Source organism: Cryptotermes secundus, unplaced genomic scaffold, assembly GCF_002891405.2.
Source record: "Cryptotermes secundus unplaced genomic scaffold, Csec_1.0 scaffold304, whole genome shotgun sequence".
NCBI classification, from domain to species: Eukaryota; Metazoa; Arthropoda; class Insecta; order Blattodea; family Kalotermitidae; genus Cryptotermes; species Cryptotermes secundus.
In genome coordinates, this window is record NW_019721521.1 from 2,437,844 (window position 1) to 2,455,128 (window position 17,285).

A 17,285-nucleotide genomic window follows, 5' to 3' on the forward strand; every position below is an offset into this window, starting at 1 on the left:
CTAAGAGAGTTTATTACATAAGAGAGCCTACTTGAGGTGATAGTAACATTCTTATATATAAATAAAAATCATACTACACCTCTGACATTGGGTGGATAAATAATATAAATGGGCTGGTTGGTCCATGCATATGGACAGCATAGAAAAATATAAGAATATTGCTTTGATATATAAAGCATATTTAAGCGTATAGAATTTGTACACAGTTCGTACCTATTTTCTCTGAAGGCGATGCTGGACACAAATTTACACCAACCGCAAGAACAGGTGCTGTTTGGTTGCTTCCGGTATTTACGTTGTTAGGTGCATTTCCTGTACTAGGTGCCACTGCTGGTGCTAATAAAGACCTGCTAGGTGAAAGCGAAGTGCGTACATTAGGAGCTGCTGGTCTGCCAGGCGGTGAGGTGAGCTTGCTGGATGAAAATGCATTAGGTGAATGGCTAGGTGGAAGCGTGACTCTTGATTTGCTAGAATGCAGTGATGCTGGTGAAGCGCTAGGTGGAAGAGAGGATCGTGAGCTAGCAGGTGGAACCATACGCTGTGAAGCAGTGTTTCGAAATGACAGTCGTGACATAATAGGCGACAGAGTCCCCCGTGGACCTAGAAACTCAGCTGCTTTGCTTCGTGAAGACTGGCGGAAACTTGCTTTTCTAAGTAACTTGGGTGTCCATGTCATGAAGCGACTAGATGCACTTGAGCTTACTCGGTCAATATCCTCGGAAGCCATTGATTTACCTTTGTTTGATGAAAATACATTCCTGTGAAAAGAAAAGAAATAACTGTTTTATTTCTAAATTTACTTCTCTATATATCGATTTCTATTTCCTGTTACTGGTCATACAAAGAAGAGAATCATGAGAGAATTTTGGTATGATTTCTGTCTTCCGGGATGATGCGCCATATACTCTACCAGACTAACAACACCGCATCCCAGAAGACAAGAAATCTTCAGTCATATAGGAGGCTTGATGAGGTTAGACACACATGGTTACGATCAATATGACCTGATACTCCAACACTGGTATGATTAGGTCGGAATGTACTAAAACAGAAATCTTAGACCTGGGACCAATTAACACCACACCTTCGGTTTAAATCAAAAACAATATTTTCAAAAAGTTTTTATAATTCAATTCAGCACAACGTACGTGTGTGTATGTCTGATCTTTTGAATTTCCATCTTTCGTTTTATTGTGATAGTTAACTTCTCCTCATTATTATTATTATAATTATTTCTGTATTTCTATCAACTCAGTTGATGAAATATATCTTATACTGAACTAATTAAACTATTATTATTATTATCATTACTTTTATTAATTTCGTTATTATTATTATTATTATTGTATGCTGCTCTATTTGAAACTCAAATTCTCACATTGTGGCTTTGTCTATATATGTTTGCTTCTGTATCTTTATTCACGCTGTGTAATTAATATAGACTATAATTTTTGTATTTTAACTATTTTTGTGTATTTCTCTATTCGTGCTAGCTTTGTAATTGGCCTCTGTGCTGTTAAGTTTGCACGTAAATAAACACGAATTGAATTATTATAATCATCATGACCATCACCATCAACATTATAATTAGTAACAGTAGTATCAATATTTATATTAATATTTCGGACATTTCTTTGTTTAAGATACTTGCTTAGCAATTATTTAAAGGAGTGTCCACCATCCTGGCAAAGCTTAGCGCAAAGTTCAGGATATTATTAAGGCCTGTGCATGATATCATTGCTCTAATCTAATCAGGTGACGAGCGACTTATCGCTATCTTGCGCAGTCATTATAAGGCCACTCCACTTTCCTGCACACAGTCTAGCAGCGACGATACAAGGAAACGGCGTCATACACAAACACATTTAAGCCTCCTGTGCCTCAGCCTTTAATATTCTCGTGCAATAAGAACTTGCTTGCCTTTTTAAACGAATGAAATGACAGGCCTTTGCATGTTTCCTGTGTGCAGTCCGTCTTGTATCAGAGAAGCTGGACGTATCCAAAATCTGAGCTCATGAGGAAATTTCGGAGTGTCATTTTGCGTTATAAGTAGGCCGGGCCACAACCTCCCTGTAATCTTACGTCTGACTCCTATGCTATACATCTACTGCAAAAATGGAATTAATAAATCCTAGTTGATCTTAACTAAATTTCATTCGATAGTGTTTACTATTATTATTTTCACAGTTCGAGGCCAATTGGCCTATAATATTATATTTAAGCATCAAGTTGCATGGATCTAGTACTTCTTTATTTTAGTTTATTGACACAAAAACAAAACAAACTCCGTGATTTTAGTCCTCAAGCCAACTATACCGACCGAGCGACCTCCGCTTTTCGGCGAAGTTTAGTACCAACTTTTGCGGATAGAGGGTGTCGCGTGGTCAGCGCAACGAATCCCCACGACCGTTAATTTCGGATTTCTACACCGGAGCCGCTATTTCCTTGAAATAGCTCCTCAATTATCATCACGAGGCTGAGTGGACCCTAACTTTCTTAAATAATAAACGGCTGCATGGCTATTTGTACACTGGTATATTTCAGTTCTTTTGTTCACGTTCTTAATACAACAGGTTTCGGTCATATATTTCCTTCTTCAGATGTAAGACTTTTCACTGTATTTTCCTCTGATTGAGTAAAGCACTATTTGAAATAAAAATTGAAATTTATTTTTTTTTATTAAAATTTGTGATGGAAATTCATTTAGATAATTTATTCAAGTATTCCATTGGAAATTAAACACCATAATTCACTCGATTTATGTGGGTGTTAGGTATAGTTGTCTTGTCAGATCATAAATTAAGACTGTCTCTTTATATTTCACACGATGGAGATTATTATGTTGCATTACTCCACTAGAGTGAACAAAACAACGAAAAACTTAATACTTTTATTGAAAATTTTAACAATTTAAATTCTATGCCTTTTTTATTGCTAGTGGGGTGGGACTAAATCCCTTGTACTGCGGCCACTTCTGGTCTATTGTACCAGCCCCAGATGATAGGTGAGGGTGATTGTGGAGCAATTGGTGGAATGAAGATTGGCAGGGGAAACCGAAGCACTGGGAGAAAACCTGCCCCAGCGCCACTTTTTCCACCACAAATCCCACTTGACCAGACCGGGGATCGAACCCCGGAAGTCGCGGTGGGAATCCAGCGACTAACCGCTTGAGCTATGGCGCAATTCTATGACTTATAATTAGAAATTTAATATCTGTAATAATAATAATAATAATAATGCTTGAACTAATTTGTTGTGGAAGTTTATACATACCACAAAGAGCAAAGCGGAAGTTATCCTACAAGTCAGAAAAAGGAAAGTGGTTTTCCCTTACAGAACACAATGTTTAATTATGCTCATGCGTCAGATAAAAGAGTGCAAACGATAAGGTCAGATATTTTGCGAGGTGTCCATTTTTCTTACACATTGCAATAAAATTTGTGCTCCTAATATAAGCGTCCACATTTGCCTTCCCAACTACGAATGAATCTGCAATTCCTCCTACCTACACCCACTGTCAATACGGATGTTACATAATATGAAAGAAGCTCAAGTGCAAACAATGGAATAATAGCCAGAATATTCACACAATGTGCACATAAAACATATTAAAGGTGGTCTATAGTCATTGGGGTATCGATATTGTAATTTTCTTATTGATTATTCCTGTCGCTGATTAAATCAGTAATGTCCTTGTAATCGAAAGTGGCGGTCGAGTGATTTGCATTTCTGCTCTGTGTTCTGGATGTCTCGAGTTCAAAATTTGGCCTGGAGATCAGCTATCCTGATCGCCGATTTTCTTTCATTTCTTCAGTTCTGGCAGGAAAATTCTGGAGCAGTACCTCAAATCAAACTGCCACAGTTTTGTTCGTCATTCTTTTCAGTTCATTATTCACTGATTACACTGTCATTCTTCTCTTTATAATCTGAGCTATTGAAATTATCGATAAATAGAACAGAAACAGAAACACGTATATCTGTACAGATTAATAATACCCCCAAACATCGAAACAAAAGCAAAAAATAAATAAACCACAGCAATGTATGTGGCCTTACTCTTTTATTTGTTAACGGTCCGTTTCATATTTTGATTAAATCTGAAACTACATGTCATCACAAATAGCGCTTATCAATAAAATGGCACGTATACGGAATAACAGAAACAGTGGGCGTGCCTTCAAGAAAATATGACAACACTGCTGAAAAAACATAGCATGCTAGAAAAATATCTAGTAGGGCATTTAAATACTCTGTAACACACAACATGTCATATGAAATGAGCTGCATATGAGGGTAAATATTTGTTTTAGCCTAGATCTACTACTTGGATTTCAGTGACGTAATTCCTAACGTAATAAATAGACTCCGACGTTATCTGCTCTGTTTTTAGTATAATTAAAAATAATTACCAAGCGTTGACCCTAAATGGTGAACATCGTCGTACTGTTGTGTTGAATTTTTCATTATTGTCGTCAGCATCTTCACGGAATGGATTTAAATGCTCAGGATAGTCATAAATATTTATAGTATTTCTTCTACGTGTCATGTTGTTTCCACAAAAATATCACGAGACATTTATTATATTGTACACGTACACAATTCACTGCACTTCACTTCAAGAGAAACAGCGTTCAGTTGTATCTCGTTAGCATGCATTGGTGTCGCGCCATGTACTTCCTACGGGACCGTCCGCTCACGTCAAAACTGAAACGACTACTGCTTCATGTTCTTCTCGATAAGTCCGCCAGGTGCCTCTCTGTCAAGCGTGGACTGAACGGCTCCTGCAATTAGTAGAGTGGAGATGTTTACCGCCGTTAACAGCTACTTTATTTAGGAAAACTACAGCATTATATAACATGATAAGAGATGGAAACGTTGATGGCCATTTATCTAGAAATTAGTCTCTTAAAAGATATTCAAGCGGTTTCAATTTCATTTGTCACTTTGCTGGAACTGGTACAAAAATGTAGGCGTATGGGTGTGGGTTGTAATATTCTGCTGTTGAGAGGCAGCCTTAATGGAAGTTGATCACGTCGCGAAATGATCACTTGCATACATATGCGCATTTATGACACTTGTAGAAGGAGTAAGTGTAAACGGGAACAATGAAGGAGAAACGCGATACGATGTTTCGTGTGTGACGTTGGTGGAGACTTGAATTATAACTGTATACAGGATGACGTTTGGGGCAGCTTGCTCTACTTGACCAGTGCATATGTCTTTATTAACCGAGTTATTTCACTGAATGTCATATTAATCTAACACTTTACGCGCAGTTCTATGCACTCGTCGATACATGCTGTAAAGGGTCGAGACAGGAAGTTTCTTTATAACATTACTATCTCTCCTTTTAGCATTCTATTTTTTCTTTCGTATTATTTTAAGAGATAAAACAAAAAGTTTATGCGAATAGCCTTCTGGTTGCAGAAAATAGCAGAGACTTGTGCATGCCCTTCCGATTTGCATATATTTTGCCTCCATCTTGGTGCGTTTTATTAACAAAATATTGTTTGCAATGAGTGCAAAATAACTCGTTGAACTACTAGCGAGTGTTACTGAACGAGTCACTTAATGAACCAGGTATGGAAAATTTCACCCATAGCCTTTTCGGTTACAGATCTATACCCAACTTTTATGGATAATCGAAGTACTGGAAAGAAACGGGAACAAGAGTTTTGTAAAGCACTTTAAAATTAGAGTTATTATTTTATATATGTTTCTCTGAATATTTTGACCGCCTCTGTGGTCTAGGTCAGAGTTCCTGGCTACAGATCCAGAGATCCCGGTTAGATTCCCGGCGCTACCAGATTTTCTGAGAAGTGGTGGGTCTGGAACGGGGTCCACTCAGCCTCCTGAGGATAGTAGTGGAGCTATTTCAAGAGAATAGCGGCTCCGGTCTAGAAAATTGAGATTAATGGCCGTGGGGATTCGTTGCGCTGACCACGTGACACCCTCTATCCGTAATAGTTGGCACTAACTTCGCCGAAAAGCGGCGGTCGTTCGATCGGTATAGTTCACTTGCGGACTACAGGCTACGGAGTTTGTTTTTCTCTGAATATTTTAATTTGTATATGTTTTTGTTATTACTTAAATAGCGATCAGAATTAGTATTCTATAAGCTATTGTGATAACACTGGGCTAATAAGCCCGCCTATGACAGGATGAGGATCCTTCCACCGAAGGAGCCTCTGATTTTCACTTGAGGTCAATTGGAAGACGTCTTTTCAATCGTCTGTTTTTGGTATGTAAGGAGCATCCTCTTGTTCTATATCCGCTGTTTCTCTTATTTGTAATTCTGGAAGGGGGAGATCTGTCCGCATCCAGTGCTGGAGAGAGGCCTAAATATACAGATGGGTACTGATATATTGGGTTTCTGGACTTTATCCATCGTCCTGGTTTTTAAGATAACAAATAAAAACACGACGTTTCGGAAACTGGATCTGTTTCCGTCCTCAGGTGAAGGAAAAGGGGAAACACCTATTCTGTTGGGTCCGTTAGAAAGAGCTAGCTTCAATCACTGGTCCAGTGATTCCCCTTTTCCTTCACCTGAGGACGGAAACAGATCCAGTTTCCGAAACGTCGTGTTTTTATTTGTTATCTTAAAAGCCAGGACGATGGATAAAGTCCAGAAACCCAATATATCAGTGTGTTATACACCATCGTCAGAATCCTATAGTAAATACAGATGGGTAGTTTATGCATGTCTAACACCAGCAGCCCGCTTGGACGAGTTGTCTACAGAGGATAATTACCGTTAATCTCATTACGAAACAGTGCGTTACGTGAACACAAACACTGAGATAGGGGAAAGAGGAAGTCATTTTACGAGTAAAATGGTTTGTGAACTTGTAGAGTGGAGGAGGAGAGAGAGGAAATGGAGATTGGCTCAGGTGCGTAATAATTACATTGTGACTAAAGTAATGGAAGTTTGAAATTTCCGCTCTTCCGACATCGCCAAACCGCAACAAAAAAAAAAGTATGAAATTTATATTTGCTAATTTCTTAGTTCTTTTTGTTCGCCATGCGTATGCATAATAACTGATGTCTAATGTGTGTTATTGACTTTTTTAAAACCTTCTGTTCCTTTCAGACCTTCACATTATTTTGGCCTTGTCAGTCATAAACAGCCTGCAGGCTGCTACATTCATCGGTGTTACTGATACTGAAGTTCGCTATATGCAAATAAATTTTACAGTAAGATATGCTGTATAAACGAAGCCAAAAATATAATTTACATCATGTGTCTTACAAGGTGCCATATTAGATAACAGACGAAACTAGAGGCCCGGATTCGAACCTAGTGTAGTCCATGTGGGATCCATGTCATTGGAATAGGGCTTCTTCCAAATACTACATTCTTCATCTGAGCTGCATAGGTAAAGTACGAGGGAAGTGGTCGGAATCAAAGGACGGAAATGTTCGTTTTACAGTTCAAGGGATTTTTGAATGATTTAGGTTTCCTTCGATCAGACGAGAGCGCACAACTATTAGAATTACAGAAGCTGCTCGGCATCATTACTGGCAAAAGAAGCCTGCCTAGCTATAGATTTCCTTAGAAGATTCTGCCACAGTTGTCAATTCCTGTCTAGGTTTTTCAAGTTTCTTTATCCAAGGCCTTTAACATCATATCCAGTGCATCTTCCCATCTCAGTTTAGGCCTTCCTCTATTTCTTCTGCCTTCTGGTTTGGCACTAACGATTCTTTTCGCAGGTCCTTGCTGGTCCATTCGAACAATATGACCAATCCTTTTTAATTCGCCTTACTTACTTACTTACTCATGGAGCTGAGCCCTTCTTGAGGAGCTGCTAATTCTGCACCTACTCAAGAATTTCCCAGCATTTTATGGAACCCGAAGGTTCATTACCGTGTTCTCAAGAGCCCACCACTGGTCCCTATCCTGAGCCAGATCTATCCAGTCCATACCATCCCATCCTATCTCTCTAAGATCCATTTTAATATTGTCCATCCACTTACGTCTTGGTCTTCCCAGTGGTCTCTTTCCTTCTGCCTTTCCCACCAGTATCCTATACGCATTCATCGTCTCCCCCATTCGTGCTACATGACTTTCCCACCTCATCCTCCTTCACTTGATCATTCTAATTATACTTGGAGAAGAGTACAAATTATGAAGCTCCTCATTATGCAGTTTTCTCCAACCTCCTGTCACTTCATCTCTCTTCGGTCCAAATATTCTCCTCACCACCCTGTTCTCAAACACCCTCAGTCTATGTTCTTCCCTTAATGTCAGAGACCAAGTTTCACACCCATACAGAACCACAGCCAAAATTATAGTTTTGTATATTCTAATTTTTACGTTTTTGGACAACAGACGAGAAGACAAAAGGTTCTGGACTGAATGGTAGCAAGCATTACCCGAGTTCAGTCTCCTCTTAATTTCCTCCTGAATCAGGTTTCGATCTGTTATCGTTGTTAATCCCCCTACTTTTATAAAAGTTATAATATCCTTGTCTTCATATAAAGGATATAATTCGTAATTGTACCTAATTCTCCATTTATTGCTGTCTTTGATTGGGTCATATGTGGACTTCAAAACTTTTCTCTTAAAGAGAGGAAGAAATTTTTTGTCAGATATAAAAATTTCCCATGTTTCCGATGCGCATGTCAGGACTGGCCTAATTAATGTCTTGTGTAATATCTTAATTTTCCATGAAAGTGTATATTATTTTAGTTGGCTCTTTAACACAGAAACGTTTATTGAAGGTAAAGTTGTCCCTGTGGCCGGTCACGGTAGCCGAGCGGTCAAAGGCATGTACTGTCTTCGCTCGCTTGGAAACCGGGATCGTGTGTTCGAATCCCACTCAGGGCATGGATGTTTAGTTTGTGTGTGCGCGTTTCTCTGTGTTTGTGTACAGGTAGAGGCCTTGCGACGAGCTGATCACCCGCCCAAGGAGTTCTACCGAATGTGTAAGATCTAGAAAAACCGAAGTGAACGGAGAAGTTCATGGAGGTAGGCCTAGGCCCACTGGGGCTATAGTGCCAAGGAAAAGAAAAAAGTTGTCTCTGTGCTTATCTAATTAAGCACCACCCCATGAAGGCGTATGTGGGAGTGGGTGTATAGATCCACATTTTTTGACCTCGGCACTAGTTGGAGGTGAGTGGTCAGCTTCACGCCCCGGTCGCTTTATTACCGGGGAAAGAGCCCCTGGTACCTATTGGATAGGAGGTCGGGTGGACCCCAGAGCAAGTCTGAACGACGTGGAGAAAAGAAAATTCTTGACACTACTGGGACTCAAACTCCGACCTTTTGGTCGTCCACCCCCTACCTAGTCCCTATACTGACTACGCTAACCCGGCTCACTAGAAATATTTATTAGCTATCAAAATTAATTTCTTAACTTCTTGGTTATTACCGTTATTACAAACTGGCAGAGGACCCTAGGTACTATATAAATGTATGTACTACTCCAAACGTGTAGCCTCTCAGATGTACCCTGTGATTTAATCTTCTCGGACTGTGCTGATATCACTATCCCCACACTGGAGACGAACACGGTATCCATAAGTCCAGGCCGATGCTGAAAAGGCTCTGTGATTGAGATCCAGGAGCTTGGTTTACTAGCTCAGTAGGCCAACCTTTGCGCGATGGTGAACATGAAAAGTAGAAACGTCTCTTATTGACCTAGTAAGTGCAATAACAGTCTCAAGATTGGATGAGCAACTAAGTTTGCTTTAAAGGAAACTGAAAATTTATAAAGAATCAAGCAATCGCGGCCTGGACTCAACTGTCGAATAATTCAACCTAACAAATATCTTCATATCACAAGCCCCAATAAGAAACATGTCACAGAATAAGGTTGCAACTCAATGTATCTATTTTCAAGCGACGAAAGCGCACTCAAGTTTAGACCGGATTAGGGCTTTATACAAAATCATAGTATTATCCGTAGTCCGAAAAAATATAGAAATTTAATGAATCAAACCTAAAAATTTTAAACCACGAATGGAATATAATTAATATGGCTGCGAAAGTAGAGCTTACGGGATAACAAAATTGCTACATCTTTGATATAGGAACGAGATACAAATTTTTACACAATTTCAAATTAAAATTAATACTATCAGTTTTGAAGAGGAAAGCATGTGGGATATTGGTGGGAAAGCCAGAAGGAAAGAGACCATTGGGAAGACCAAGACGTAAGTCAGTGTACATTATTAAAATGGATCTTAGAGAGATAGGATGGGATGGGATGGATTGGATTGATCTGGCTCAATGAACATTCTGGTTCCATAAAATGCTGGGAAATTCTTGAGTAGCTGCACAATTGGCGGCTTCTCAAGAAGGACTCAGCTCAATTAGTGAGTGAGTGAGTGATGACCACGCCATAGCTCAAGCGGTTAGTCGCTGGCTTCCCACCGCGGCGGCCCGGGTTCGATCCCGGGTCTAGGCAAGTGGGATTTGTGGTGGACAAAGTGGCGCTGGGGCAGGTTTTCTCCCAGTACTTCGGTCTCCCCTGCCAATCTTCATTCCACCAATTGCTCCACAATCACCCTCACCTATCATCTGGGGCTGGTACAATGGGCCAGAAGTGGCCGCAGTACAAGGGACTTAGTCCCACCCCACTAACAATTAAAAAAAGAGTGAATGACTTATCAATTTTGCAAGAAAACATACAATCGTAGTTTCAACAATATAGGTTTCATACCATTATCCCTACACCATTTCTGTTCGGAGTCAATATCACCCTACAGGAGCTTACGATCCTCAACGTTCTTGATACTACGATCCATCTTGAGATCGTCCACAAAACAAGATGTTTGGAACTATAAATGAAATAGAAAATACCGTTAATGAAAATATGAAAAATTATTGGTCCTAAAATGGTTCCGTGTGGAACATCAGACTTCATAATAGAAGAAGAAAACAGAGCACGTCACGTGAGTAACACTCCTGCTTCATATTCAGTAGGTAACACGTCCTCAGACTAATGGCATGAGACTAGCTATTATCACTGAGAATTTTCATGCTTTCTCTCAGTCATTCTAGGAAAATTTTGAAATAGTGCCTAAAATTAGGCCATAACTGCTGCCTTCCACATAATTTTCAGTTCATTCCTCACTAGCCAACGTGCCATTTGGCACTATATTCTGAACTTTTGGCAGCTTCGTTAAGTCAAAATAATAATAACAGTAATTAAATTCATTGTTTAAAGCACTTAACAATAACTCAAATAATATTACAACAAGCACTGAAGAAAGGAAAATGCGTTAGTACACGAGATATGAACAGACATTATCAAAGAAGAAGAATAAATGCATAATGAATATACTTCCCATGCCAAATTTTAATTAAATCCGTCAAACAGTGTGGAAGATGAAATACATGAAAGGACATAGAAAAGTGGCTTTATTATGCGTTCACAGAGTGCAGTGAGCGCAAAGAGCACATAGAGCTTGTATTTCTAGGCCATAATTACGCCGTACTTAGTTTGTGTTGATAAAGTGAGGACACATTTTGAAACTTTGGCCTTCGCCTAAAAGCAAACGAATCTCAGGTCTGCTATAAGCAGACTTATGTATAGTGTGTCCGGATGAAAGTAATCCAAAATATATATATATATCGGAAACTAATTGTCATAAACTTATTCTGTTTAAGTAATAGGAAAGGAAACCTCTGAAAGTTATTTTTTCATACCCGCCTTACGCGCATGCGCCACCACATTTTTGCCACCATGTTAGGAATCACCCGGACAGAGAGATGGCTGGGATATGAATTGGCAGAGGTGGGCCAATTGCTTGGCCTCCTAGATCACCAGATTTAACCCTAGTGGATTTTTTCTTGTGGGGTTATGTGAAGAAGATTGTCTACCGGGTTAAGATTAACGGCCTTCAACACCTGAAAGCCCACATAAAGGAGGCTGTGGCTACGGTAACACCAAACATGCTTCAAGCCTGGATATTTGTCGTGCCACCAAGAGAGCCAAAATTTAAATTTGCTGATAAAGTTATATACACAGAAAAAACAACTTTGATAGTTTCCCTTTCTAATGGTGCAACCCATTAATGTGTACAATAAATTCTTTCTGAGATATAATGATTTTATTTTGGAAACCTTTCATTCGGACATCTATATTACTTACGTCACGATAACAGCAAAGAATTATAATATTGCATTTTCGAATGTATCTAAGAGTGACAATTCTTAACACTTTTTCATATAACTAATTACTGAATCAATCGTTTTTCCCGATATAGCTCGCATATGGCTTAAGTTATCACGTAGTAAATACGACTTTGGTAACAGCAGTGAAGGACGGTAGAAGTGTGAAGTATAGCTAGGTATTTATACAAACAATATCTCTGCTTATCAAGAAAAAATGAGCCCTACCTTTAGTTATCTAATACAGACGTAAGAAACTTTGTCTCTCTTCTGAAGAGAGGACTACAGATCAAAGTTATTGAAAATAAAGTGTTAAGAAGAATATTTAGATCCAAGTAAGAGCAATACGAGGATAGAAAAAAGTATGGCTTATATTATGACTAGCTTTATGATAATATTAGCATGATTAAATCGAGGATTAGATTGGCGGGACATGTAGCACGCGTGGCAGAAGGGTTATATTCTCGCACGATTTTATTAGGACATCTCCTAGGAAAGAGATCATTCTAAGATCTAAGAGTAGATGGGAGGATGACGTTAGATTTCTCTTACTCTGAGAGAAATAGAACGGTAGCATGCAGACTAAGTTGAGCTGACTCAATACAGAATTTAATGATGGGCTTTATAAGCCTTCGAGTTCCATAAATGAAAGAAATTTTTGTACAGCTAAGTAACTATTAACTCTGTGCGGAAGACCATGAAACATATAGTTAAATAGTATAGACATAATTGCATATCTATCCTAAAGATTGCATTATCCCTGTAACAGGCTGTGGAGGCCCATAGGGTTGTGAGAGGTCGAGTCTGCCACATTTTTCTAGAAAACCGGCTCGCAGATGGCAGTAAGGTTGTCAGCTTTACGCGCCGGCCGCCCTTTGCCTCCCAGAAAGATTCCTGGTACTCATTTCTGTTAGAGGCTGAGTCGATTCGAGGACCAAAGAGCGGCTGGAAGGATTAGGTCAGTTGAAAAAAAAAATCCACCTCATTTGAACTCAAACTCGCGACCTTCCGACTTGTAGCATAGTGCCTCAACCAACTACGCTACCGCGTGCCCCCGACATTTTGTATTACAATTCTGCGTGATGTGTCCGCTTCCATCTTTCATATTTCTTACTTTATGCAGACGGTGAGATATTGTACCTGTGATGGTTATTTTGCAGGCTGATTATTTGTAGAGTTTGATTACAACAGTGCTTTATAATGTGGTATTAAGCTTAATGGACGAATTTCTTTAAGTTCTTCTTCTGAAAACACATTTGCCAGTACTCTCAATTTCCATGCTAACCTCAAGGTCGAAATATACAAGTGTCGGAAAGTGTGCGACTTCAGACTTTTGATAAACTTGACGGTATGATTTCATTGTATATCGGTAGGCGTAATGGCGCGTACCGTCAGAGAATACTAAGTTTGGTAGGTGTTGCAGTACTACAGTGCTTAATTCGTGAGATAAGAACGGTGATGATGATGGTGACGATGACGATGATGATGGTGATGACTGAGGAGAAACAGGAGAATGAAGTACAGTGAATCACCGGATACAAGAAATAGAAACACTACCTTAGGTTTTTGCACCAAACGAAATTTGCCTTCTTCCTAGAATTATTTGGACTAAATTGAGTATACTTTACCTCCATCGAATACCGACTAGAGATAGCAGAGAACGTGGATTAAACGGCAGGCTATCTAATCTCCTTGTTTGTTAAGAAGAAAGGATGTTTTAATGGCCGTTATCGTCTTTCAGTTAAATTATGCTCAGGATAAAAATAGAATAGTTCACACCAACAACATAACAAATAGTTCCATAAATAAAATTTATGCGTATTTAGCAGTGAACCCTCGGAAACATGAAGTTTGTACAATAAGCATTCAATTAACGTCTTGCAGGAAACACTACATCTCCAGCACGAAGACGAATCGGATGATGCTGATCAGGGGAATATTCCGTGCTTATTTTGAGAATGGTACGAAACTCATAAGCGCATTTTTTTGGGGGGGAAATGTAGAGAAGAATTAATATTGAGGCAGGATATATATATATAAAACTTGCCCCCACTATACATATATATACCATGTTAGATGGGTACCTTGTCACCACGGCATGCTTCGTCTTCAGGTTGTGGGTGAAGAAGACGGTCTCCAAATATGGAAAGTAGCTGCAAATTTATTGACTAAGTAGTCGCTGACAACTGACAAGTGGTGGTCCTGCAGCTTGGGGGTTGGGCGTGGGGCTAACAACTCCTCGCCGTAAAAAAAAACTTGTTACAAAATATGACAAAGGGCCTCGGACCTGGACGGATTATTTGGATAAACGACCTAAGCTAAAGAAACTGGACGCTTGCTACCATTCAGTCCAGAACCATTTGTCTTTTCGTCTGCTGTCTAAAAACATAAAAATAAAAAATATAAAATTATAATTTTTGCCTGTGGCTCTGTAAGAATGTGAAACTTTGTCTCTTATATTAAAGGAGGAACATAGACTGAGGATGTTTGTGAGCAGGGTGCCGAGGAGAATATTTGGACCGAAGAGAGACGAAGTGATGGAAGGTTGGAGAAAACTGCATAATGAGAAGCTTCATAAACTACACTTTTCGCCAAATACAGTAAGAATGACCAAGTCAAAGAGGATGAGATGGGCAGGGCATGTAACGCGAATGGGGAGAAAATGAATTCATACAGGATATTGGCGAGAAAGCCAGAAGGAAAGAGACCACTAGGAAGACCAAAGCGTGGGTGAGTGGATAATATTAAAATGGGTCATAGAGAGATAGGATGGAGTAGTATGGACTTGATTGATGTGGCTCAGGATAGGGACCAGTGGAGAGCTCTTGCGAACACGGGAGTAAACCTTCGAGTTCCATAAAATACTGGGAAAATCTTGAGTAGCTGCGCAACTGGCGGCTTCTCAAGAAGGGCTCAGCTCCATGAAGTTTATTAGTTTATATGTATATATAAATATGATATGTGTGTATAAACCACTACGCACATCTACTTGGAGAGACTAATAAAATTATCACTTAAAATATCTGCACACTGAGAAAAATTCAAACGTGTTACCGCAATTTTTATTGATATTACAACTGAATAACCATAATAAAATTTTAGTCAGAAATTTTTCTCGATTCTAATTAGCGTTTAGACTTGCTAGGAGGAAGGAATTTGATCGCATTAGACTTTGAAATTATATTTCATATTCTGACACCATGCAATAATAATACTTCAATTTCATGTGCCTTTTTTCTAATTGTAATTGCTTAAAACCCATTTCCCTTCTGGTTTGTGCTGCGATGCGTAAAATGCAGTATAGATTCCCACACCCTTTCATTGCCATCCCATTATTGTGTGTCTGCAAGGACGAAGCATCAATGAATCACTTCCCTTTCGTTCATTTCTATTGCTTTTACTTGTGACTGTGGAAAGAGACTTCTAATTTCATTAATTAATGAAGTAATACTGCATCGATAGGCCGCGCCATAGCTCAAGCGGTTAGTCACTGGTTCCCACCGCGGCAGCCCGGGTTCGATCCTGGGTCTGGTCAAGTGGGATTTGTGGTGGACAAAGTGGCGCTGGGGCGATTTTTCTCCGAGTACTTCGGTTTCTCCTGCCAATCTTCATTCCACCAAATTGTCCATCATCGTAATCACCCGGGGCATGCTACAATAGGCCAATCAGTGGCCGCCCTGCCGAGTGGACCCAGTTGGACTCCACCCCCCACTAAGCGAATTAAAAAAAATTGAATACTGCATCGATAATTAATCATTATTTACGCGTTGACCAATTATCTTCCTTGTTAGTGTATTCTATTGGAACAAAACTTTAATGAAAACTCTTATTGCAAGTCAATGAATATGCATGAATAACAGGACACGTTTATTTCAGTACTTGAAACGATACTCCTAGTTTCAGTTTGATGTTTCATTGTTATTTAAATCCTCTTTGGTAGACGGAGTCTGCCAGTAGTGAAAACTCAGTATTACATGTATCGAGGGTATACAGTTATGTTACAAAGTTATAGTACATGGAACGTCTCTTTGAAATATTTAGAAAAAGAGTGTTGAAAATGAGGAATCATGAGCCAATAAAGGGCTGAAAAAGGCTGTTCTAAGATACCTTTAAAAATAGTGTCGATGAACTGTATATTGTTTCAGACAAGTGATTTACAAACCGTATCATAGAGTCCCTGATATTCCAAGCATAAATGTCCCTGACAGTGCTCTATTTTTGTGTCGCGTCTCTCGCCGCGGCAACCAGCTGTCACGCAACATTTACAGGGTCATTGTTTGAAGATCCGTTCCCTAGCAACGGCTGTCTCTGATGTCCTCACAATTATGGCTTACTGCAGACATGCCACAATATTACTTATATCGAGTTGATTAAGAGTTAATTTTCAGTTAGATTAGAACTATCTCATATATTGAGTTACATAATTCAAAAACGGGCTTCACATGTATTGCCTAATTGGAGAATCGGATATACCGATATGAGTGTACCATTAGAAAGCTTGTACATAAATTACTCCGTTGTTATTAAATGTTAATATATTCAGGATCGAAATGCGAATTTTCGACTGGGGAAACAGAACTGTTCTACCTGTTAATTTAAGAAAATCACGGCAAAAATGCGTGTATTTTTTTTTTGTTCTTTAGTGCTTTTTCTTTTAGAAATAATTCCAACATATCTTAAAGCAAAATGGGCCTTTAATTGAAAAATTTTGGGAGATGTTGTTAGGTCATTGTGAATTGTAAATGCATCTATTACATCGTCACGGTGTGAAATTTTCTGTTTTTCATTTATATAAATTTTATTTTCATAACTGAGTTATATTTATTTTAAAATTAATTACTTATCTTTGACAGAAATACCTATATTCTTTTTAAAGTGTAATGTTGCTGGTAATAGACGTATGTGAATAGGAAAGAATCTAAGTGCCAAGAACACGAAAAAGTGAAAAGTAAATTAAACTGCAGTGTAAAAGTGGGAGAAAAGAAATAAGTAAGAAGAATCTATAAATCGTCGTCAAGCAAAAAAAAATTATTAATGTTGTAGATTCATACCTGTGAAATATCACGCGGCGCGTAGCCTTTGTACTTATTGAGTATTTACAGCCTGCTGTAGTCATTCACATTCCATGAACTGTGATACCGCCCTTTTTGTCCCAGACACTGCTACC

General features: G+C 39.0%; 1 protein-coding gene across 5 annotated transcripts in view; it reads right to left on the minus strand.

Moving 5' to 3' along the window:
* LOC111875462 (midasin) overlaps positions 1–17,261 on the minus strand; it is a 29,913-nt gene extending 12,652 nt beyond the window's left edge. The window contains exons 1-2 of one of the 5 annotated variants that reach the window (XM_023871729.2): positions 17,170–17,261; positions 214–758 (exon numbers count right to left, since the gene is read on the minus strand). In XM_023871729.2, coding sequence (XP_023727497.1) covers positions 214–758; positions 17,170–17,234 — 610 coding nt within the window. In that variant the 5' untranslated portion in view covers positions 17,235–17,261. Of the gene's footprint in view, positions 1–213; positions 759–3,273; positions 3,476–4,409; positions 5,024–17,169 lie in introns of those variants that run through there. The other 4 variants (XM_023871728.2, XM_023871730.2, XM_023871732.2 and 1 more) reach the window with 4 other exon arrangements.
* Positions 17,262–17,285: the final 24 nt, after the last annotated feature.